Source organism: Thalassophryne amazonica, chromosome 2 (assembly GCF_902500255.1).
Source record: "Thalassophryne amazonica chromosome 2, fThaAma1.1, whole genome shotgun sequence".
NCBI classification, from domain to species: Eukaryota; Metazoa; Chordata; class Actinopteri; order Batrachoidiformes; family Batrachoididae; genus Thalassophryne; species Thalassophryne amazonica.
The window spans coordinates 107,470,853-107,497,124 of record NC_047104.1 but is presented as its reverse complement, the minus strand read 5'-3'; the positions used below and the strand labels follow the sequence as shown (position 1 = coordinate 107,497,124).

Below are 26,272 nucleotides of genomic sequence, written 5' to 3'. Positions count from 1 at the left end.
TATTCACCCGAGTTTTATTTGTGTTGAATTTCTGAATCAGTTTGTACATGTATTACGGCTAGAGTCTCTGAAATCATGTGATCATGTTCATGTCAGCTCCTCAGCTCCTTGGTGCATCCCCTCACTGTGCATCTTTGGAACATGCACTGCGTGGACTGTGACAAGTGCAGCTCTGTTTGCAGATAAAAAAAAAAGAAAAATTATATGCAAAGACAGTGGGATGGGACATACGAGGTCTATTAGAAAATAAACCGACACTTTTATTTTTTTTTAACTATATGGATTTGAATGACGTGTGATTACACCAATCATGCTTGAACCCTCGTGCGCATGCGTGAGTTTTTTCACGCGTGTCAGTGACGTCATTTCCCTGTGGGCAGACCTTAAGTGAGATGTGGTCCCGCCCTCTCGGCTGAATTCCTTTGTTTCACACGCTGCTCGAGACGGCGCGTTGCTTTATCAAAATTTTTTCTGGACCTGTGAGGAATATCCAAGTGGACACTATTTGAGAAATTAAGCTGTTTTCGGTGAAAAGTTTAACTGCTGATGAGAGATTATGGGGTGTTTCTGTCGGTGTAAGGACTTCCCACGGAGCGGGACATTGTGCAACGCTTCCAGGCGCCGTCGTCGGCCTGTTTCGACCTGAACACATCCTAATTTAAGGCTTAATTCACCCAGGACGTCGTGAGAGAACAGAGAAGATTCAGAAGAGGCCGGCATGAGGACTTTATGCAGACATTCCACTGTTTAAGGACATTTTTTAATGAAAGACGTGCTCGCAAATCTGTGTGCGCCACGACAGGAAAAACACCTCCGTGTTGAAAACCATTTTTAAAATTCAGTCAGCTTTTGATGGCTTTCAACAAGTGGGTATCTGAGAAATTGTTTAACAGCTTGGACATGTTCCAACTTGCCCGTTAAGGTTTCCAACAGAGATGTTTTTCCTGTCGCGACCCCCCGCGGTCGGGTCCGGCCCGACATGCGACTCTGCCCGCACGTTCTTTCATTACAAAATGTCCGTTAACAATGGAATGTCCAAATAAACTCCTCATGCCGACTTCTTCTGAAAGTTATCTGTTCTCTGACGACTTACTGGGTCAACAGAGCCTGAAATGTGGAAGTTCTCAACTTGAAACGGCGAGACGCTGCCGCCTCGAAGCGCAGATCGCCGTCAGGCGCCATGGGCCGTCCTTGCGGCGACACTACCACACCAAAATCTCTCATCAGCCATTAAAATTTTTACCGAAAACCAGCTGAATTTATCGAATGGTGTCCACTCAGTTGTGCCTTACAGTTTTGAAAAAATTTTGATCAAACAAAGCAGCAGTCTCTGAGCCATTCCTAAACAATGAAAAAATCGACGAGAGGGTGGACAACTCCTCACTCAAAGACTGCCCACAGGCGAATGACGTAACCGACAGGCGTGAAAAAACTCTCGCATGCCCACGAGGGTTCAAGCATGTCTGATGTAATCACACGTGATTCAAATCCATATGGTTTTTGAAAAAAAAAATAAGGTCAGATACTTTCTAATAGACCTCGTATTTGTTTTGTGCCTGTATGAGAGGTGTGCAGACCACCTGCTCTGCACATGGCTTAAAAACCACTCACTGCACACCTCTGCATAGACTGCATACAGCCACAAAAAACAACATAAGTTGAACATACATGATAGTGAGCGACTGTAGTGACAAATCCATTCTTTCAGCGCTGATAACAAATGATTTTCTTTGTGTTTGAGGGGTGATAGCCATGCATCTAGAATGGTTGAATAGCCACTCCCGTCTCTATCATTTATATTGAGCATTCTTTTCCTGTAATTAGAGTGTAATAAAAATTACATGTCGTCACCACCCCATTTAAAACTAGCCTAACATCTGGATAAGGCTTAACTCAGTAATCTTTCATTGATATAATCCATTATTGTGGTGTGTGTAAGTGTGTTCTTTTGTGGCTGTTCAGTCTTCGAACGTGTAGTGCAATGTGGTTGCAGGGCAACTGAACCTAGTGTGATTACACATAAGTGACACCAGTCTAGAATGGCAGCTGTGATCATGTAGACTTTCGTAGTTCCACGAATGTATGACTTTCCTGCTCTCATGTGCCCTGTAAATCAGACCCACTGGGGCTTTGAGTTACAAGCAACTGTGAGAGGAGACATCTTTCTTACTTCTGAAGCACCACACATGCTGCGCTTCAGTTTGGTAGACACACAGCTAGATCCTGAGGCTGCCAATGTATGTCAACATTTTTGTACTTTGGAGGATGCTTCCACTGTGGTAAAAAATAATTCCTGCATGTCTGAGTCATTGTTTTTTTTCTGTTTTGTTTTGGGTTTTTTTTAATACAGAGAAGTGTGTGTGTGTGTGTGTGTGTGTGTGTGTGTGTGTGTGTGTGTGTGTGTGTGTGTGTGTGTGTGTGTGTGTGTGTGTGTGTGTGTGTGTGTGTGTGTGTGTGTGTGTGTGTATTTAGAATCCCTGTGGTTGTGAGAGTTTGCGGCTGGAGACAGCTTGGCTGGGTGAACATCTCTCAGGAGTAGTTAATCAGGCCGGTCTCATTTCTCTTCCATTGCATCTGAGCTTTTTCAGTATGTGTGAATGCATTACAGCATTATCGTGACGAGCTATATCCCAATATATGCAGAATTATTGAAGGCTCAGCACTATCAGTTTATGTTAGTGTGAATGAGGAGCATTCTTTATTTTATATTATTTGGCTTTTCACTTCAGACTGCACCAATCTGTTTTCCTCTGAGCAGGTAGCTTGTTAATCATCAGTTACACTTGACATTGCCTAGTTGTGTCAGAAAGTTTGCATAGTCTGCAGTCCCCCACCACCACCACCACCACCACCAAGTGCAGTTGATCAGTATCACTCAGGCCTTAAAGTCTGTCAAGATCCAGAAGAGGTTAATCGTGTCAGGGTGCAGACCTTTGGCCAGTCCTACCTGAGATTGGAGATGAAGTGTTTTCACGATGGATTCAGTGATTGGACAGTGAGAAGAACTTGAACAGAACAGTAAATAAATCAGGCAGAGTTTCCCCATACCCCCCACTAACTCTTCTGCCTCCAGTCATTTTTTGGCTGCTAATTGAAAGCACATTTTCTCAGCTCACTGGTTAGAGGGGGTTTCAGAATAAGGACAGGCTGCTTTTTGTTTTGGAGTGGTGGGAAATGGGTATGCTGGTGATGTTTATAAATGACAAAAAAAAAAAAATCATACATATAAGACTTTTAACTTCGCAGTTGTTTAAGAGGCCATTTGTTTTGTCCCCCCCCCCCCCCCAAAATAAAAAAAAAAAATTTAGGATGTGGGTGATGCATGGTCATTTCATCTTTTCCTGAATTTTGGATGGTGGGATTATGGCTAGATAGAAAGTTTGGATCCCAAACCAAGCCATTGTTCTCTTAAGGCCCAGTCACACGGCACACGGCGATCTCTGAACGAAGGAAAACAGAGAGAGACGTGCAAGAGACGACTGATTAATGCATGAATAAAGTGCATTACAATATTCATGTCTGGAGCTGATGAAAGCATGAATGGCTGTCTCAAGATCACGTTTACTGAGAAATTGCTTTATTTTAGCCAAAAGACGAAGTTGGAAAAAAACTAGCTTTGACAACAGAGTTTATCTGTTGATCAAACAGATAAACTCTGTTGAGATAGGTGAACACACCCCTTTAAATTTGGGCAACAGTTCTAGCAAGGGTCCCCAACCTTCCCTTTCCTGGGCCACATTAACCATCTCTGACTGGAGCACACTGAAGCGTTCCCAGGCCAGTGTGGCTTTATAATCTCTCCACCTAGTTCTGGGTCTTCCCTGGGGTCTCCTCCCAGCTGGACAGGGCTGGAACACCTCCCAAAGGAGGTGCTCAGAGGGCATCCTTACCAGGTGCCTGAACCACCTCAGCTGGCTTCTTTCAACATGAAGGACCAGCGGCTCTATGCCGAGCTCCTCACAAATGACAGAGATTCTCACCCTGTATCTAAGGGAGACACCAGCCACCCTCCTGGTAAAACCCATTTTGGCCCCTTGTACCGGTGATTTAGTTCTTTCAGACATGACCCAGAGGTGAGAGTAGAAATGAAGATTGACCAGTAGATCGAGAGCTTTGCCTTTTGGCTCACCTCCCTTTTTGTCACAACAGTACGGTAAAGCGAATGCAACACCGCTCCTGCTGCTCCGACTCTCCAGCCAACCTCACGCTCCGTTGTCCTCTCACTCATGAACAAGACCCAGAGGTGCTTGAACTTCATCACTACCCAAGTGCAAAGTCCCATTGGAAAAGGAAATCATGGTTTCCATGGAGCTTGGTGAGGAAATGGAAGCATGAAGTGCACTAAAATCTCCTGGTAGATGGCTGTGTTGACTTTGGGCTTGATAAAAACACAGTGGACCAACACCAGCAGATGACATGGTACTCCAAATCATTACTGACCGTCGAAATTTCAGTGAACTTCAAGCAACTTGGCTTCTGTGCCACTCGACTTTTCCTTCAGACTCTGAGATCTTATTTCCAAATGAAATGCAAAATTTTCTTTCATCTGAAAAGAAGACTTTGGACCACTGAGCAATGGTCCATTTTTTTTTCTCCTTATCCCAGGTAAGATGCTTCTTTCACTGTTCAGGAGTGGATTGACACTCGTAATGTGATACTTGTAGCCCATTTCCTGGGCATGTCTGTGCATGGTGGCACTTGAAACATTGACTCCCGCCTCTGTTCACTGCTTGTGAAGTTCCAGGTTCATGAATTGGCTTTGTTGAGTAGCTGTAATCATCCCTTTTGCTTATGCATCGTTTCCTAGTGCACTTTTCCCTTCCAGCCAACTTTCTGTGAATATGCTTTGAGACGGCGCTCTGTGCGCAGCCAGCACTTTCAGCTGTGGCTTACTGTTCTTTTGGAGGGTGTCTGATTGTCTTCTGGACAGCTATCAGTTCAGCAGCCTTTTCCATGGTTGTGGTTGTGTGTACTGAATCTGGCTGAGAGATTCATGGTATTTATACTGCATAAATAGTGAATTAATCGGGGATCACATGGGCTGCTTGAAAAGTTGCTCCGTGATCCTAAGCCAAATATATTGAAATTGATACTTTATTCCGCCTATTTTTGTTGTTGTGAGATTAACAATTTCGAAGTTGAACTGACTTGATATACCAATGCCTGGACGCGGTGCTGGAAAGATACAACGCCCCGATCCCAAGAGATGAAATTAAGGGATAAAAATGGAATATAGGGAAAGATCTTTTATCTTTATCTTTTGATTTAAAAATGTATAGAAGTTAAAGAAAACAAGTAAAATAATCATTTAATTTATTTTTGTGATTGAAAATGGAAGAAGATTATTTTGGGTGATAAAAGATATTTTACTTATGATTAAAACGCAGTTTATTATTATTTTATTTATATTTGTGATAAGGGAAAAAAAATCAAGCTATATATTTTCAGAAAAACAAATTCTTGTCGACTCAAGAAAAGAAGAAAAATTACACATTCATTTCATATAAGTAAGTAGTCTCTTACTCTACAGTGCTATTATAAGTACTGTTTTTCTGGGGGGGTTTTTTCTGTTTATTTAAGTTAGATTATGAGAATTTACTAGGAGGTAATATTTAGTTGGCGAGGGGTCACGAAGTTGAGGGCCCGTGATCGCACAAGGTTTTTCACTTCTTTAGCATGGCTATGCCTTGCTTTTTGTTTTGTTTTTCACCCCATCCTTGTTCTGTGGGGTGCATTCATGTTCTGTTTTTGTGTGTCATGTTTTTATATTTCACTGTATTGTTTATCTTATGCCACAACCAACCTTAATCTTTATCTTTTTATACAGATGTAATATACATGTTACATTTTACTTAACTTGATGGATGGTACAACTGACTTGAAGTTAGCCAGCTGCAGTGTAAACGGATTGAATAATGTTATTAAGAGAAAGAAGATTTTGACATATTTAAAGTCCTCTAAAGTTGATATAGCTTATATTCAGGAGACTCGTTTAACCAAATCTGAGTCAATTAAGCTTAAAGGTTCTTGGATAGGAAAAGTGTTTTCAAGCACTGGAACAAGCAATAGTAGAGGGGTGTCTATCATTATCCACAAGGCCGTTAACTTTACTGAAACTGAAGTGTTGCGGGACCAGGATGGTAGATATGTTGTTGTCAAAGGACAATTGCTGGACACACCAGTAATTCTTTGTAACATCTATGCACCTAATTCAGATAGACCAGAATTTTTTCATAATTTATCACATTCTTTTGGATTCAGATGGTGCTCAAATAATTATGGCTGGAGATTTTAACCAAATTTGGGACAGGGATTTAGACCGGTCACAACCACGCACTAATACAGAAAGCCGGTCAGCAATGGCCATCAAGCAGTTATGTTCTGATAACGGCCTTCGGGATATTTGGTGACTGATGCACCCAGATAGCAGAGATTATTCTTTCTTTTCACCCGTGCATAATGTTTATACAAGGATAGATTATTTTTTAATATCAGAAATGATGGTAAACAACTCAGTTGATCAAGTATAGGTAACATTGTAATCTCAGACCATGCACCGGTTTTTCTTTGCGTAAAAAAATTCTCACAAACTCATAAAAGCCGTAGGTGGCGACTGAATGTGTCATTACTTAGGGACGAATCATTTACTAAATTGATTAGAGAGGAAATTCAATTTTTTAAGGAATCAAACAAAATGGGCGACACATCTATTAGTACCTGGTGGGACGCACTAAAAGCTTATTTAAGAGGGAGAATAATATCTTATGCAGCTTTCAAGAAAAAGACCTCTAATGAAAAAGTAATTTCATTAGAAGCAGAACTCAAGGTACTTGAGTCACTACATTCCCAAACTAAGAGCAGGATTACTTTGAACAAAATTATAAATGTGAAATATAACTTAAATACCTCATATACCAAAAAAGCTGAGTACACCTTGTTCAGAACTAAACAGGCATACTGGGAAATGGGTGAAAAGCCAGGCCGCCTCCTAGCTTACCATCTCAAACGGCTTAACAGTATGCACCACATTCCAGGAGTTAGAGAATTAGATGGCACTGTTACAACTTCATCTCAACAGATAAATGATAGATTCAGAACTTTTTATAATAATTTATATTCTTCCCAAGGTAAATTAGATGATCAAAAATTTGAAGCATTTCTTGCAGATCTCAACCTCCCTCAACTTACAGAACAGGATACAGAATTTTTAGAGGCTCCTTTAAATACACAGGAGATCTCTCGGGCCATTAAAAGCATGCCACTGAACAAGGCACCAGGTTTAGATGATATTCCTTTGGACTTCTACGCAGAAGTATTATTCTGCATAAGTATTATTCCTTTGGACTACGCAGATGAGACCCAGCTTTATCTATCCATGAAGCCAGAGGACACACACCAATTAGCTAAACTGCAGGATTGTCTTACAGACATAAGGACATGGATGACCTCTAATTTCCTGCTTTTAAACTCAGATAAAACTGAAGTTATTGTACTTGGCCCCACAAATCTTAGAAACATGGTGTCTAACCAGATCCTTACTCTGGATGGCATTACCCTGACCTCTAGTAATACTGTGAGAAATCTTGGAGTCATTTTTGATCAGGATATGTCATTCAAAGCGCATATTAAACAAATATGTAAGACTGCTTTTTTGCATTTACGCAATATCTCTAAAATTAGAAAGGTCTTGTCTCAGAGTGATGCTGAAAAACTAATTCATGCATTTTTTTCCTCTAGGCTGGACTATTGTAATTCATTATTATCAGGTTGTCCTAAAAGTTCCCTGAAAAGCCTTCAGTTAATTCAAAATGCTGCAGCTAGAGTACTGACGGGGACTAGAAGGAGAGAGCATATCTCACCCATATTGGCCTCTCTTCATTGGCTTCCTGTTAATTCTAGAATAGAATTTAAAATTCTTCTTCTTACTTATAAGGTTTTGAATAATCAGGTCCCTTCTTATCTTAGGGACCTCATAGTACCATATCACCCCAATAGAGCGCTTCGCTCTCAGACTGCAGGCTTACTTGTAGTTCCTAGGGTTTGTAAGAGTAGAATGGGAGGCAGAGCCTTCAGCTTTCAGGCTCCTCTCCTGTGGAACCAGCTCCCAATTCGGATCAGGGAGACAGACACCCTCTCTACTTTTAAGATTAGGCTTAAAACTTTCCTTTTTGCTAAAGCTTATAGTTAGGGCTGGATCAGGTGACCCTGAATCATCCCATAGTTATGCTGCTATAGACTTAGACTGCTGGGGGGTTCCCATAATGCACTGAGTGTTTCTTTCTCTTTTTGCTCTGTATGCACCACTCTGCATTTAATCATTAGTGATTAATCTCTGCTCCCCTCCACAGCATGTCTTTTTCCTGGTTCTCTCCCTCAGCCCCAACCAGTCCCAGCAGAAGACTGCCCCTCCCTGAGCCTGGTTCTGCTGGAGGTTTCTTCCTGTTAAAAGGGAGGTTTTCCTTCCCACTGTCGCCAAGTGCTTGCTCACAGGGGGTTGTTTTGACCTTTGGGGTTTTTACGTAATTATTGTATGGCCTTGCCTTACAATATAAAGCGCCTTGGGGCAACTGTTTGTTGTGATTTGGCGCTATATAAATAAAATTGAATTGAATTGAATTGAACTTCTACAAATCATTTGAAGATATTTTAAGTCCTCTGTTATTAGATATGTATAATGAAGCTTTTCAAAATGGTTCACTACCACAATCAATGCATTCTGCACTTCTAATACTAATCCTCAAGAAAGGCAAAGATTCTTTACATCCTAATGGATATCGACCAATTTCTTTACTTAATTGCGATCAAAAAATCCTAGCAAAAGTACTCGCTACTCGGTTAGAAAAAGTTATTGGTAGTTTAATACATATAGATCAGTCTGGATTTATTCTTCAATCAATCAATCAATCAATTTTTTTTTATATAGCGCCAAATCACAACAAACAGTTGCCCCAAGGCGCCAGATAATATTCTTAACAGATATGGCTCAGATAATATTAGGAGACTAGTTAATTTACAATATCATATATATGACTCGACACAACCGACTATTGCTTTATCATTGGATGCTGCTAAAGCATTTGATTGCGTGGAATGGGAGTTCCTTTTTAAGATGTTGGGAAAATTTGGCTTTGGGAGCAATTTCATTACATGGATAAAAACTTTATATGATAAGCCCTCTGCTTGTGTCTTAACTAACGGACTTAGATCTAGCCTATTTCAGTTTCAAAGGTCCACGAGACAAGGTTGCCCGCTGAGCCCTGGCTTGTTTGTGATTGCAATTGAACCTCTGGCTCAAAAAATTCGTAGTCATACAGCCATTCATGGTATTAATGTAGGGAGCAGTCATCATAAGCTTCTTTTGTATGCAGATGATATGCTGGTCCTTCTAACTAAATCTGAAGAATCTGTTCCCATTGTATTAGATTGTATTGAAGATTTTACATTACTGTCTGGATACAAAGTAAATTGGGATAAGTCTGAAGCTATGCCCATGTCTGGACACTGCCCCTCCTCTCTATTTAAAAAATGGAGATTCTGTTGGTCTCCCAAAAGTATTAAATATTTGGGTATACAGATCACTTCTGATTATAATAATATGGTTAAAATGAATACTGGTCCCTTGATTGAAAAAATAAGAATTGACTTTGGTAGATAGTCTAAAATTCACTTGTCTTTGTGGGGAAAAATTAACTCTATTAAGATGATGACAGCGCCAGGTATTTTCTATCTCCTCAGCAATATTCCTTTGTATATTCAAGACTCCTTTTTTAAAGAGCTAAATGCTTTAATATTGGATTTTGTGTGGGGTAAATTACATCACCGTTTCAGTTTAAAAAAGTTACAAGCTAGTGTTGACAAAGGTGGTTTTTCCTTACCTAATTTTAAATGGTATTATTGGGCTCTATGTGTAAAACAACTTGGAGTTTGGTTACCCACTTTTAATTCCTCTGATAAACCTCCCTGGTTTCAGCTGGAGTCTGATGTGAATGGAGGTGAATCTCCATGGGTGACTTTATTTGGTGTCAAAACAAGAATGCACAGAGATCATCCCATTATTACAGTAGCCAAATCAATTTGGATTAAATTACATAGAGCGGGTCGCTGGGATTTTCTTAAGTCACCACGAGCTCCTTTATGGAATAATAAAAAAATTGTTATTGGGGGAAAATCAGTTAACTGGCCACAGTGGCATAAAGTGGGACCCTCCTTTGTATTCCATTTGTTTGATGCCAAGACCAAAAACTATCTGAGCTTTGATGAAGTTATTGATAGGTATAATTTGCCACGCAATCAATTTTGGAGATATGTCCAATTACGTAGTTCATTGTCCAAATGGCTGGGAAGCCCTCTCAGCTGTCCTTCAGGCAGCTCTGTGGAAATCTTGCTTTGTAAGTTGACCAGTGGCAAAGGTATTACCTCTAACATATACAAAATGTTACTTATTCAATTGGGCGACCCATTATCAAAGGTTAAAAAACACTGGACTGAAGACTTGGCCTTGGACATATCTGAAAATGACTGGCACTCATCCATCCATCCATCCATTTTCTTCCACTTTATCCGGAGTCGGGTTGCAGGGGCAGCAGCTCAAGCAAAGCCGCCCAGACCTCCCGATCCACACACACCTCCCCCAGCTCCTCCGGGGGAACCCCAAGGCGTTCCCAAGCCAGCCGAGAGATGTAGTCCCTCCAGCGAGTCCTGGGTCTTCCCCGGGGCCTCCTCCCAGTGGGACGTGCCCGGAACACCTCTCCAGCGAGGCGTCCAGGGGGCATCCGGAAGAGATGCCCGAGCCACTTCAACTGACTCCTTTCGATGTGGAGGAGCACTGGCATTCATGTTTACAAAATTTAAACACAATGTATAAAGAAATGAGCAACAAGTTTATTCAATTAAAAATCATTAATAGGTGGCAACTTCATAAATGGAACTTGATTCCTAAAGACACATGCTGGAGATGTAATGAGGAGGGAGCATCTATCCGACATATTCTCTGGACCTGCCCTGCTCTTCAAGATTGGTGGAAGAACATTATGGAAGTCATTTTCGAAGTATTGAAAAGGTTTAACATTACTGCCAGACTTGCAGTTTTAGGCTCCACAATAGAACTCCCAGACTCACACTTCTCACTTTTTGATAAGAGGTGGCTCGTTCTGGCTCTGACTACAGCAAAAAGGATTCTATTAAGACACTGGATGAAAAAGAACCCTCCTACTTATGATGAATGGCTGACAACTATGCTTAAACTGGCATCTTATGAGAAAGTGACATACAGCCTCCTATGTAAAATGCATATATTCATTGTGTGTTTCATAAAAAACTCTTTTATACATATAACTTTTATTTAAAAAAAAAACTCAATAAAATTTGCATTATAAAAAAAAATAGTGAGTTAATCAAACTTGAAATTATTTTATTTATTTATTTTGGAGCTGTAGGCCATAATTATTAAAAATAAAAATGTTTGAAACATTATTGTTTATATGCAATAAATCTAGAACATATATCTGATTTTCACTTTCTTAAATGACTGAAAAAACTTCTATTCTGATGTTCTGAGATACACCTGTATCTTGTGTTGCAGCTTTGATTGATGCTTACTTACTGTTTCTTTATATATTTATATTATTGACTGTAAAAACATGCTCATGTTTATCTTACACTTAATCTGGTCACCCTCAAGGGTATTCACATGTGTAAGATAAACAGAGAACCACTCGGAGTTCAAATAACCAAATAAAAGTTAATATTTTAGTTTAACTTCATTCTGCTCAAAAGAACACATTAACCTCTTCAGATGTGTTTAGGACACATTGAGCCACAGATCCATCTTCATCCAATTTATTTCTTTTGACAAATGACTTAAGGGTTTTCTGCCTCTTTTATTTGATTTGGTGCATCTGTTTTGCATATATGTGTTAGCTTAATTGTTTCCCTTCTGCTTGTATGACAATGTGTGAACGACCTTGAGGAAGTTTCCACTTGCCAGTAAAGTGACTTTTTTGGTGGAGGAGTGACTGATGTTGTGTAAAAGACAGCGGCTGTGTCTCTGTTGACAGACTAGTGTTGTTGAAGTAGAAGGAGCCACATAACCACTGTGCGTTTGTGACTCCAGAGAAATGTGGTTAGACATACTTCAAGAAGCCCACGGACTGGCTATATTCAAGCTTTATCCCCTTCACAGATGGTTATCACTATAAACCCTGTGGAACAGTTTGGGGGTTTTTTTCTCCTTCCAATAGCAGGGGTGGTGTCCAAGTGGTTAGTGCACTTGGTTTCAATGCATAATGTCCCTGGTTCAAACCCCACTCCTGCCCATTTCTCCATGTAATGTGGAGTTGTATCAGGAAGGGCATCTGGCTTATATTTGTGCCAATTCAACATGCAGATCTACCTCAGATCTGCTGTGGCGACCCAGAGTGAACACAAGGGAGCAGCCGAAGGGACTTTTTTCTTTTCAGTTGTGAACATTAGTGCACTTTTTTCCACTGATGTTGCACCACTACAAGATAGTAAATGGTAAATGGACTGCATTTATATAGCGCTTTTCCATCTGCATCAGATGCTCAAAGCGCTTTACAATTATGCTTCACATTCACCCAGTCACACAAACACATTGATACACCGATGTCAGGGTGCTACCATGCAAGGCGATCTCTACACACCGGGAGCAGCTTGGGGATTAAGGACCCAAGGGCCCTTAGTGATTTTTCTGGCCAAGATGGTGTTTGAACCGAGGATCCTCTGGTCTGAAGCCCAATGCTTAACCACTAGACCATCACCTCCCCCTGATAGTCAATGACAATTAGTGTATGAAAGTTTAATTTGCATAAAATGGTGGTTTTAGCATAACAATATAACATTTAGGTTTTGTTTTGTTAATAAGTAGTGCTCAGCACCTGAATCTTCTGTGTTTTTCATGTCACTCGTGCTATGCTGTAGTCATTAAAAGCCCACATGTTTACAGGCCATTGAATGCCACATTCCACAGTGATCCATTGTCCTCAACAATTCACTATCTGGCCTGGCTGCAATTTTTCAGATTTTATCAAATCCCCCCCCCCATTTTTTTATATCCCCTTAAACAAACAAACTACACAAAACATTACATGGTTGCAGGATACAGCATCTGGTTGGAATATTTTCATGGTCTTTGTTCCAACTCATTAGATACGCAGTAATATTTTTGGACAAGTTTTTCTCCCTATAATAAAACTCATAATCTGCATATTACTGCAAGTGACATCAGTGTTAAGTGAATTAATATTAAACTGCTTTAAATCAGGGATATTAGTGGAGCTACTACAATTTTCACAATCAAGTATGTATTGAAAAGATATATATATACGAGGTCTGTCCGTAAAGTATCGTACCTTTTTATTTTTTTCAAAAACTATATGGATTTCATTCATATGTTTTTACGTCAGACATGCTTGAACCCTCGTGCGCATGCGTGAGTTTTTCCATGCCTGTCGGTGACGTCATTCGCCTGTGAGCACGCCTTGTGGAAGGAGTGGTTCCGCCCCCTCGTCGGATTTTCATTGTCTGGAAATGGCGGAATGAAAAGGACTTTTTTTCCATCAGAATTTTTTCAGAAGCTGTTAGAGACTGGCACCTGGAAACCATTCGAAAAATTTATCTGGCTTTCAGTGAAAATTTTACGGGCTTCACAGAGAATAAGGACTTCTTTACTGATGAAGCGAGACAAAGGAACACCTCCGTTTCGACGTGTTAGAGGACAAGTTGGGACATGTCTATCTCGGCTTTCAGTGCTTACCAGTCGAGTGAGTATAAAAGAACTTGTGGAGAGCTGGACATGTCCCAACTTGTCCTCTAACACGCCGAAACGGAGGTGTTCCTTTGTCTCGCTTCATCAGCGAATCGGTCGTGACGCGCGAAGCCTCCGCGCGGCTTTCCATGACAAAATCTCTTGTTAAAAGTGAAATCTGCCGGAAAATGGCTGATGTCCAGGTCTTGTGATAACCAGAGAAAGAGCACACGATGGTCTCGTATCCACAGAGCCATCAGCTTAGAAATGATCCAGTGGTTTGTGCCGCATCGTCGCAGCTCGCAGCGCGGCACACCGACCGTCCTTTAAAGGGGTCCTTAAACCTGTAGTTAAAGTCCTTATTCTCTGTGAAGCCCGTAAAATTTTCACTGAAAGCCAGATAAATTTTTCGAATGGTTTCCAGGTGCCAGTCTCTAACAGCTTCTGAAAAAATTCTGATGGAAAAAAAGTCCTTTTCATTCCGCCATTTCCAGACAATGAAAATCCGACGAGGGGGCGGGACCACTCCTTCCACAAGGCGTGCTCACAGGCGAATGACGTCACCGACAGGCGTGGAAAAACTCACGCATGCGCACGAGGGTTCAAGCATGTCTGACGTAAAAACATATGAATGAAATCCATATAGTTTTTGAAAAAAATAAAAAGGTACGATACTTTACGGACAGACCTCGTATATATATGGTCAAAGTGGATAACTAGTTATTTAGGTTTGTGTATTCTTTGATGACAGAAATGGAACAATAATCCAGCTACCACATGGTATTTTCACAGTGGAAAGGAATACTAAACATCTCATATCAAATGTGCAGTTTAATCTCCATCTCCGTCGTCCATACTATATTTCCAAAATTCATACGTTTGCATTTTGTTAAGTCGGCTTTTGAAGACATTCAGTTTTGTTTGCTAATGTCTAACACTAACTCTGTTACAGAGTGACGTTTTAGATATTTTTTGTTAAAAAAAGATTAATGGTATGCTAAGCAAGTATGCTGATACTTGGTACCCTGAAGCAGAGGGCTTTGCTGTATGTATGTTATAAAATATTTCTGCAGTTGTTGATTGTTTTCTTTTTCATTATATGCTCCAAGCATAAAATGGCTCATCAGGCTTTTGATGTTTTGTAATCTCTACTTAAATGCTCAATAAAGTTTAAGATTTGTTTGTACCTTTTGAAACATGACAGCAGTGTCATAGAAGATGTGAGACTAACTCTAGACTAGCTTTCAAGAGTGGAAAAAATCTTTTGCATTCTCAAGTGGTGCTGTTCTTTGTTTTCCCACTTTTGTAGAAATGGTCAAGTGTAAATAGCCCCCTGTTCCTGCCATTGATCCCTCCGAGGGCACCTGGGTTCACAGCAGTGGTGTTGACCTATGATCGTGTCGAGTCTCTCTTCCGGGTCATCACGGAAATCTCCAAAGTTCCTAGCTTGGCTAAGTTGCTGGTGGTGTGGAATAATCAGAACAAGAGTCCTCCTGAAGGTGAGCTGTGGTCTGAGAGTAACTGCTTACTGTAGTTAAGCCTCTTTTAAAGATGTTAATGGGTGAAAAATGATCTGCCGTTTCTGCAGCGTTGTTTCAAGCTTCAGGCTTCACACTCTACACCAGTGATTCTCAACCGGGGTGCCGTGATCGATTGTCAGGGGTGCCGTGGGTATTTTTCATATTCGCCATTATTTTTCATATTCGCAATTACCGTGAATTATTTATTTTATCCACAAAGCATAAAACGACTCAGAATCTGATGTCAAACGTGCTGCAGCCTCGCTCTCGTCTTAAGGCGGGACAATAACAAGGAGGCTGACGGCCGATTAAAACAGTGTCGTCTCCTTCAAAAGCCGCGTCTAAAATGCGGAGCTGTCTGTGTGTGTGTGTCTGTGCCTGTGTGTGCGTGCGCGGAGTTAACAGGCTGCAGACTGTGAGGGAGGGGGTGGGTGAGGGAGATTCCTGAATGCAGGCGCGACACGTTCAGTGCGCAGCGAGCGCGAAGCAGAGAGAGGATTTTAACCCGAGTGAACGTTAACAAAACGGAAACGTGAAGCTGCCTTTACTTCTCTCTGAACTTTCTCTAAAGGTGTGATTCTGCCGTTACCGTCCTGTTCACACCATGTGCGCGTCGTATGCTGAATTTATGAGATCATGAGATGAAATAAACGGCCAAATAGCTTTAAAAACATATTTAAAAAATGAGAATATATGAATGAACTGAGCCACAAAAAAAAAACAATGTTCAGTCGCACAGATCACAAAAAGCAGGTGAGAACTCTGAACTTTAACAGCTGTTACTTTCCAAAGGTATTTATTTGTTCAATATGGGCTTAATGCAGTGTTTAAGCACAAAACGTGACTGATGCGGAGAAATAATTTCAGAAATGCAACAGAAACAACCACAATTCAGAAAAAGTTGGGACTGTATGTAAAATGAAGATAAAAATAAAAATGTTGCACCATTCCCAGTTTCTCCACTCACAGAAGCCAAACGTTCTTCCAGAGTTGTGTAATTATACTACAATAGTAGAATATAAAGAAGGGGAAAAAAAGAAAAAAAAATAGACAATATATTCGTCAATCGCAATTATTTGTCTGACAATTAATTGTCTCCAGAAATTCCTAATCGTGACAGCCCTACTTGAGATCAGAGCGCAAAATGCTTGGGGATTTTCGAAATGCGGTGTTTTCTGTATCGATTTTCTATTGCGATAATTGGGTTTTGTGCAAAACCAGAGGTAATAGCATTATAATATTATTTTGGTTGGTGGTGTGCCGCAGGATTTTGTAAATATAAAAAGGGTGCCGCGGCTCAAAAAAGGTTGAAAATCACTGCTCTACACTATATTCAGACACTGCTAGTACAGTAAACCCTGAACTCTGCTTTTTGTTTCGCAGCAGCTTTTTTATTTTGTTATTCATTGACTCAAGCAATATTCACTAGTTTGAAAACCTGCTATTTAAAATGGAGTATTGGAACTGCGGCAAAACTAGGGAATTAAGCTGAAATAGAAAACTAAAGTAGTTCTGCTCTGGCTACTGTTTTTGTTATATTAATTGCAACGGTTGCCATGATTTACCGTTGGAGTAGTGTTACTAGCAGCTTACTGTAGCTAAAGTACTGACAGTAAACGAAGAGTGAGAAAAGCATTGGTATTTAAGTTGTTCCCTCTCTGGTTCGAATTCAGTACAGATACTCTGGAATTCCTTGGCTTATTTCAGTGTATAGGATTTTATAGGCTTGTATCCCTTTTAATAATGTTGGGTGAATAGGAGTAGGTATTGTTTCTGCACCTTAAAAGTGGCCTAGCATTGTTTTCCAGTGTTTTTCTTCTGTTCATATGTATTTTTAACCGTTAAAAGGACAATAGAGGTGATGTATGGTTGATGGTTGTTAATAGCAAGTGCAGCTGTGCCTTATATTTCCAAAATAAACATCACAAAAATGCGGCAGCATCACAAAAATTGCTGAATGCTGGAGCCAAAGGTTTCTGAATTTCCATCTGTTACCCTGGTATCCCTTGTTGGTCATTTCTGCATGAGGGCACTATTTATTGAGCTGCTACTGTCCTCAGATGGTCCAGTACCCCAAATAAGATGATATATTTGTTTACTTTTCTGTCCAAAAACACAGATCTGTTTTTACTTGTAGGCTTGAGTTATTATTTAAACTGTTTTTCCCCCTGCTTTTCTATAATCTGCCCCTCACTTCATTAGTCCATATGTGTCAAGTTGGACTATTAATAGTTATTTATTGCAACTTGCTGTCTAATTATTCGCCTTAATATAGCAATTACGTATGTAACTGTTCACAATAACTTACTGTGCTGATGAGGACTGTTGTTGAACTGCTGCTGTAAGAGCTGACTATGAAGTCGAAACATGACTTTGAAGTGTTTCTTGTGGCTGCGACTTGCCTTTTCATTAGAGGCGTCTGCGGCGCCTGGCTGGAGCTATGTGACCCATTAGAATTAATAAGGGGCCATTGAGGGGTCAGACTTGTGCAGCTCAGTCCAATGTGGGGCCAGATTTGTTCTTTATTCGCATCAGTCCCTTACTTGGTGTGCTTAGAGATTGCTATTTTTGCCATTTCATTTCTGTTTCTTATGATGCAGTAGTGACAAATCGATTTAAGATATTACCTTTTTTAACCCCATATTTTACTTGTTGGACACAAAGTATTTAAACCAAATTTAAAAACTCTTATACTAGGCCAAAAAAAGTTTAAATCTGCTTTTAGTGTGTCACTGTTACATATTACAGGTTATTTCTCAATTTTTTTCCGCAGCAGAGATTAGCTGCTAAATGGAGCTACGTTAAAGAAAGTATACCTCAATCTGTAGTTTATTTTTCAGCAAATAGGCTTTGTTTTGTTGTTGTTGTTTTGCTTTTTTTTTTTTTTTTTTGCAGGGGCTCATAAGAGTTGATACATTATTTGTAAGTTTAACAGTATGTACATTTTGAGCAGTTATTTATTTTGTTTATTTTTAATAATTTTGTAAAGCAGTTCCTACTGGTAGTGGTCTCTGTCTCACATTAGAAAAGATATTGTATTTTAATAGTATGGTCAGAGAGAGTGAAGAAAGTCTGAGCATTTAACAGGAGTTTTCCTGACAATACGTTCTGACAGAAGATCTTATACTAGGTGAACTAAGAAAAAGTGGCACGAAAATGATTTTCATTCCCATGTCTGGGTACTACTTTTTATTTTTGTACAGACCATACTCTTATGGACATTGGATTAAATGTTCTCCACAATATATCCTGCAGTTTTTTTGGCACAAGGCATAAATCTAAGTGTAAATTTTAAAAAATGAAAATTGTATGGTGCTACTTTTATGTGTTTTATTGATCAGCATTCACTTTAGCACACACAATATCTCACAAATTGGCATTTGTATGTGCATCATAACATTTTAGACAAGTCTTGATGAATTATTACAAGTAAATGTGAATTTACACCATGAAATCTTGCAAATGTGTGGAAAAACGCTTCTTTAACTGGTATATTACATACACATGGTGAATTTTGACACACATGCACACAAACATACATGTAAACGTCTCTAATCATTACCATCACTGTCAGAAACACCATCCCATACCTCCCTTCTGTAGTGGTTGCCTTTTTGGGTTTGACAGTTGTTCAATGACAGAACTTTGCCGCATACTCCAGTTAGTGTGGTGAATAGTCTCACGACACGACATTATCTCCTCTCCAAAGTCTATATTGTCCCATATCAGAATTGCTGGCGCATTCCTACAGAATCTTTTCGGTATTTTGTCTCTGCCCTCTACTAGCTGAAGTTGTGCAAGGCTAGTGTCTAGACTCAGAACTGTGTTCCATGTCCTATTCTACTTAGTAGTGACACAACTTGTGATGGACCTGTTAGATGTTAGACCAAGACACAGAGACTTGGGTGTCTGCTTATGGCCCTTAGAAGCAAGACACACTACATCTTGACAAATGGGTGAGACTTTAAGACTCAGATCATGTGGTATATTCACGTAACATGATAGTGTGGATTCCTCTGAAGCACCTGTAATCCAAGCAGTCAGTTTATACAGTTCAACTGGCGCAACAGATTTTGCTTCAGTCACATTTAAGTCATCAGATGTGGGTGTCCATGGACATGTCATGCCAGGGGAGTCAGATAGGAGCCTCTTTAACATCAGTGCTGCACAATAAAGTGTCTTTGTGTCCTCCGTAGTTTACCAAGCGGCTGTCTTTTTACAGTGTCACTTTCTGCTTGGCTTACCTCTGTTGTTGACTCTGTGGATTCTGTACCTGATGGCTGAGGTAGCCTGTGTATGAGCTTATCTGCAGCAAGTGTCTCAACAGAAACCAGCTTACTTATATTGCAACTCTAAACAAAATAGAACAAACTTACAGTCATACACAAACAGTATATACGGTATGTTAGTGTGTAAGAAAGAGGGAGAGAGAGATTTTTTAACACACCTGCTGATAACATCTGTGCCAGTGAAAGATGATCCTTTATGGATTTGCCTGACACAGTGATGTATTTATCTACTTTCTTGCGTATGATGCACAACGCAGACAGAACAGACCAGAGGAAACCACAGGTAGACCCATCCTGGACAGTACTTTCTTTCTCAGAGTTTCACTTCTTGATCTTGAGGTGCTGTTGGCAGCACTTGTTAGCACAGACTCACCTACCTGTGTTTTTAACATCTGGATACTCTCTTTTATGTTTCTCTGCTGAATCCAAGCACTTTTTAATCGATGAATCATATGTTGCATGAAGCCCAGCATCTTCTGGAATATTGTCAAAATCAATAGTGATACAATGTTTATAAGTTTCAGCTATGGTCCTGCTCTCACCACTCAAACAAAGCCATCTTTCCATGCAGTTTCTGAACATTTCTCATCGTTTTTGCCAAAAAATCCATTTCTTGCTTTTTAACAGCTATCAGGTGCATATAGCATATTTTAAATGCTTTTTAAGCATTTTCAGCATGTTTTCCCCCTCTGAACTGCTAAAAGAATGCATCCTGGTCGATGTCATCTTGAATCTTTTACGTGTTCTTATTGGACCAGCAGTTTACACGTGACTCAAACCGCGGCATGCATGACAATATTATTAAGCGAATGAAGTAAGCAGTACCAACTTCAAACACTGATTTTAGAAAAAAACTGCAGGATTACAAACGGAGAGCTTTTTCCCTCTAGCTCAGGACCAATATATCTTTGTAACGGAATAAAAAGATTGTAGTGCCCCGGTTGTCAGAGTGGGATGAAACGATACGGCTTTCACCCTACGGCCTATACTTGGTTAGGAGTTCCTCATACAATGTGCCAGGCCCCAGTTAGACCATTAATGAGGGGACACATTGTATGTGATCTGTTTGTTGTAAAGAAACTCTTGTACAATCTGTTAAAAACCTTGTAACTGTTAGAATGGCCTAAGCAGTGGGTCACCCCTCTGGCTCTGGTCTGCTTGAGGTTTCTTCCTCATTATCATCAGAGGGAGTTTTTCTTTACCACTATCACCTTGTGTGCTTGTTCAGGGGTGTTGGTAAGGTTAGACCTTACTCATGTGAAGCACCTTGAGGCAGCTTTGTTGTGCTTTGGCTCTATACAAATAAAATTAATTGAATTTGAAACGTAGCCCTGAAAGAAAAGCATTTTGTCAATCTGCTTTGTGAAGAATTTCAGTGTGGTTAGATTTGCACGTGCTTGGGGTTAGCGTAGTGATACGAGTTATTGAGTGGAGTTTGTCTGTTTTCCACTGCCAGGACAGACTTGAAATTTCTCTTTGTGTGGTGAGTGACATCATAAAGCCTAACCCATCTTCAGACACTGTAATTGGCCATAGCTATAATTTTGCCAAGCTTCTAAATATGTATGAAGTAAAATGTAATGCACTGCGTATGTAGTTATGTATAAAGACAGAAATGTGATAGTTTTTGTTGCATTTTTTGGCAGAGTCTCTTTGGCCAAAGATTGGCGTTCCTCTCAAAGTCGTGCGGACTAAAGAGAACAAGCTGAGCAACCGTTTCTTCCCCTACGATGAAATCGAGACAGAAGCTGTGCTTGCGATTGATGATGACATCATCATGCTGACATCTGATGAACTGCAGTTTGGCTATGAAGTGAGTAAATGACCTTGACCCCATACCAAAAAAAAAAAAAAAAAAAATCTGATCTTTTCAAACCTTCTGTCTGACAGCAGGTAATGCAGGGAGCAATTTCAATTTAATCCCCAAATCTAAAGTCATTCAGTAAGATTACAGTCACATTCTCCACAAGTGGGGTTTTGACATCCTGCTGCTTGGCTCTGTGTTTGATGTGTGAAGAATGATGACAGGTCGAGAGCTGATGTTTTCCATGTCCATGTCATACCTGCTCAGCACTATCACCTGAATGCATTTAGAACCCATTTAATGCAATTGTGCACAGTTTAAGGATAATTACATGGAATGAAGGGCAGGATAGCATGGAGAAGCTGTTTGACTGCGTAACAGCAGTGGTCTTTCCTTTAGAAGGTTTAAATGCTGCTAGACAGAATAAAATATCCAGCCAATCATACATCTGCATTTCATATAGCAGCACCTCCATCTGAAAATGTTTGGTTATGATGAGAGTGATTTGTGTCTGAGTGGCCGTGGGGGCTCAGTGACTTTGACTTTGCCACACAGGACTTGCCATCTGTGTTTTTTGGTACTTTTTTCTCTTCCCCGGGCGCCTAATGGCGACTTCTGCTCCTACTGGCAATTAGAATGGGTTAAATGCAGTAGACACATTTCATTGTGCAGGGAACATGTTCTTCTGTGCATATGACAATAAAATTCCTTTGAATCCTTGAATCCTTATTACTTAGTATACTCAACACAGTTGTTCTGTAACTATTTTTTTTGTTGTAACATGGCAAATTTCCCCATCATGGGACTAATAAGGGATCATCTTATCTTATATGACAAAGCCACACTGATATGAAATGGTCCAGTGAAGATGGTTTTTAGAGTTTGCACAAACAGAAATTGAAAACTGTTTTTCACTTCAGGAACACACAGAGGACAAGGTATTTCTTCAGCTGTTTCTCAGTTCTTCACCATAGAATTCAGGGTTTGTCCGGTAACTTCTGAATACGGGGATTGTGTACAAAAATGGCTGTAACCCTTGAATGGTTAATGCTGTATTTACTTTCAACCCCTTGTATTAAAGCAGAAACTGTACATTACAAACACATCTTGTTTCATTTCACCTCTGTTGAGGTGTTGTCCTGAAGCAAAATTACAAACCTTGTCACTGGCCAACTACTTACAGTGCTTCACTTTTCCCACATATTATGTTACAGCCTTATTCCAAAATTGAATAAATTAATTTTTTCACACAATTCTACTCACCCCATAATGACAAGGAAGAATGTTATTTTGAAATTTTTGCAAATGTATCAAAAATAAACTACGAAATCACATGTACTCAAGTATTCACACCCTTTGCTCAATACTTTGTTGATGCACCTTTGGCAGCAATTACAGCCTCAAGTCTTCTTGAATATGATGCCAAAAATTGGCGCACCTATATTTAGGCAGTTTTGCCCATTCCTCTTTCCAGCACCTCTCAAGCTCAAGGACAGCTGTTTTCAGATCTCTCCAGAGATGTTCAGTTTTATTCTGGCTGGGTCACTCAAGGACATTGAGTTGTCCTGAAGCCACTCCTTTGATATCTTGACTGTGTGCTTTGGGTTACTGTCCTGCTGAAAGATGAGCTGTCACCCCAGTCTGAGGTCAAGAGTGCTAGTCTGGAGCAGGTTTTCATCCAGGATGTGTCTGTACTTTGCTGCATTCATCTTTCCCTCAATCCTGACTAGTCTCCCAGTTCCCGCTGCTGAAAAACATTCCCACAGCATGATGCTGCCACCACCATGCTTCACCGTAGGGATGGTGCCTGGTTTCCTCCAAAAATGACGCCTGGTATTCACACCAAAGAGTTCAATCTTTGTCTCATCAGACCAGAGAATTTAGTTTCTCATGGTCAGAGTCTTTCATGTGCCTTTTGACAAACTCCTGGTGGGCTGCCATGTGCCTTTTACTAAGGAGTGGCTTCCGTCTGGCCACTCTACCATGCAGGCCTGATTGGTGGATTGCTGCAGAGATGGTTGTCTCTCTGGAAGGTTCTCCTCTCTGCACAGAGGAATGCTGGAGCTCTGACAGAATAACCTTTAGGTTCTTGGTCACCTCCCTGACTAAGGCCTTTCTCCCCTGATTACTCAGTTTAGACAGGCGGCCAGCTCTAGGAAGAGTCCTGGTGGATCTGAACTTGTTCCATTTCCAGATGATGGAGATCACTGAGCTCACTGGGACCTTCAAAGTAGCAGAAATGTTTCTGTACCCTTCCCCAGATTTGTACCTCGAGACAGTGCTCCAATTAGGCTGTTGAAACATCTTAAGGATGATCAGTGGAAAGAGGATGCACCTGAGCTCAATGAATAAATTTGCAAAAATCTCAAAACTTTTTTCACATTGGGGTATGTACAACTTTGAGGAAAACAATAAATTTCATCCATTTTGGAATAAGGCTGTAACATAAAATGTGAAAAAAGTGAAAGATTGTGAATAGTTTCTGGATGCACTGTATGTAGCTGACTTAAGTAGCTGACCGTACAACATGCAATCCTGCAGGAGCTAGTGTGTGTAATTCATGTTCTCCTTCTTGGTCTTATTAGCATTATTATTAATGACAGAGAACAGTGGTTTTCAACCCCATCCTCAGATACCATTTTTCATCTCTCTCTGCTCTGTCACAAGCTGATTAGCTCATTCAGGTATTTGAAACAGCCCAACTGAGGTTAGCCTGTTAGCTGAGCTTATTGGTAATTCTTAAAATGGGTGCATGTTCTGAGTACATTTGCCCTGTCCTACACAATTTCATCCATGCTCCATCTCTGATGGATTTAGTGACTGAGTGGTTTTAGAATATTTTTTAATGTGAATAATGTTTTACTGTGGTTCAGTACTGCTGAACATGTCAGTCAGTCAGTCTTCGATCATGTTTGTTTTTCCTAGGTTTGGCGGGAGTTCCCGGACAGGCTGGTGGGCTATCCAGGGCGGCTACATCTCTGGGACCATGAAATGGGGAAGTGGAAGTATGAGTCTGAGTGGACCAATGAGGTCTCCATGGTTCTAACTGGAGCTGCTTTTTACCACAAGGTAATGGGAATCTGCAGAATTGATATTAATTTATTTTGATTGCTTGCTCATTGCCTCTTGCTGTTGGTGGATGTTTTGATATTTCTGTGTCAGTGCACACAGAATGTAAAACTGATTTAGCTCAAAGGAATATGTAGCACAGCATTCTGCCTGGAGATTATTTTGTAATGTCACAGAACATGTGCCTTGACTTCTGAGTTCATTTACCATTTATTTTCAGAATATTGACTTTTTTTAATGATTCTGTTTCCATTCTAGTACTTCAACTACTTGTATACATACAAGATGCCAGGAGATATCAAGAATTGGGTGGATGCTCACATGAACTGCGAGGACATTGCTATGAACTTCCTGGTGGCTAACATCACAGGAAAAGCTCCCATTAAGGTACAGTCATATCTCCTGCCGCTCTGACTGCTGGGAGCTTGCAGGGGAGGGTGAGGCCTGAGAAACCGGACCAGCATCTCTGGGTCTGATCAGTTCTCACCCTTCTACTTCATTGCATCTCCCCCTCCCCATGGCGCTGACTGTGCCCAGGTGCAGGGGCCCGAGCTAAGCCGGCCTTAACCTCCCTTATCTGGATGTCACTTGCTGGCACTCCCCCTCTGAGTGTGTTTTTCTAAGCTCACCAGTGCTCACGCACACTCTGCCATCACATCACGTTTCTACTCCTGCACACAGCACTCCCACCATATCTCAGAGTGATTCCCTCAGAAAACACTCACCCACCACCACAGCCCCCAGCTTCTACCCTGTGTATTTTCACTTTGAGATGTTCTCAGACACGTGTCAGAGTGTACATGTAATGGAGGATAGACAGAGGAAAGTTGTACATCACAGCATTGAGGAGAATTCAGGAAATATTCACCCACTGAGCTCGACACCAGAAACATTCATGTGGATGTCGGAGTTATTTCATCAGATTGGAGAGCGTGCTCACTGCTGAACAGTTAACACCCACCAACATCACTGCTCTAAGTTTGTGTCTGTTTGTGTTTAGGTGACCCCCAGGAAAAAGTTCAAGTGTCCTGAGTGTACCGCCATTGATGGGCTGTCACTGGATCAGACACACATGGTGGAGAGGTGTGGCACTTTTGCACATCTTGGATGAGATAAGCACAATACTTTCCTGTTTGCTGCATTTCTGCTGTATTTATTTATTTATTGTTTTACTACTTTGGCTGGTCCAGTAACATATTTGAAAGTGACTTATCCCAAAAATGTACTGCATTATCATTTATGGCCTCAAGATGGCGCAGTTTACATGCATAACAACTGAACGTTGCTCTTGTACACTGATCTGAATGAGGAGGGAGGGCTGGGTCTTAAAGAACGAGGCCTTACTCGTCACTCAACTTGTTTGTACTTTGTGGAACAGTCACACCTGCAGTGGTGGAGGATGGCAAGGCTAAAGTAAGACTGTGTAATTAGTTATTTTAAAGAGTTTTTTTTTGTTTTTTGGTTTACTGAAATAAATGTGTGCACGTTTAGCTTTGCGGAATCATCCCACTAATTCTAATGACATTTTTGTCTGAAGTGGTGACAAGAAGCAGTATAATCTGAGTTCTTTCTGCCTTGTATAATTGCATTAATTAGCCAGTTAGCTTCTGTTTGCTAATGTGATGCATCAGCAAACAGAAGCTAACTGCATTTTTGTCCAGAGTGGGAAAAAATGACCCCAAAACATCTAAAAATACAGTATAGGTTATCAGTAGGTGGAATTCTTCATCAGTGTGATGCAGTTACGTATCCATAACCAAGTAATTGCAGATTAAATGAATGTAAATTATTTTGGTGGTGGGCCTTCTTGTTGTATGAAGCAGTA

At 40.5% G+C, this 26,272-nt stretch overlaps 1 protein-coding gene and 1 long non-coding RNA gene across 2 annotated transcripts in view; one reads left to right on the top strand and one right to left on the bottom strand.

The window, feature by feature from the left end:
* The window catches only part of LOC117528716 (exostosin-2), a 74,660-nt gene that overhangs the window by 47,726 nt on the left and 662 nt on the right, over positions 1 to 26,272 (top strand). Inside the window, exons 10-14 of the mRNA XM_034191356.1 lie at positions 15,075 to 15,264; positions 21,221 to 21,387; positions 24,304 to 24,447; positions 24,706 to 24,834; positions 25,448 to 25,530. Of these exons, the coding sequence (XP_034047247.1) occupies positions 15,075 to 15,264; positions 21,221 to 21,387; positions 24,304 to 24,447; positions 24,706 to 24,834; positions 25,448 to 25,530 (713 nt within the window). The remainder of the gene's footprint in view (positions 1 to 15,074; positions 15,265 to 21,220; positions 21,388 to 24,303; positions 24,448 to 24,705; positions 24,835 to 25,447; positions 25,531 to 26,272) is intronic.
* On the bottom strand, positions 3,788 to 26,094 carry LOC117528745. The gene is made up of 3 exons (XR_004565860.1): positions 26,084 to 26,094; positions 16,879 to 16,883; positions 3,788 to 4,033 (listed from the first exon to the last, which is right to left on the bottom strand). It is a non-coding gene; the product is annotated as an uncharacterized LOC117528745 (long non-coding RNA).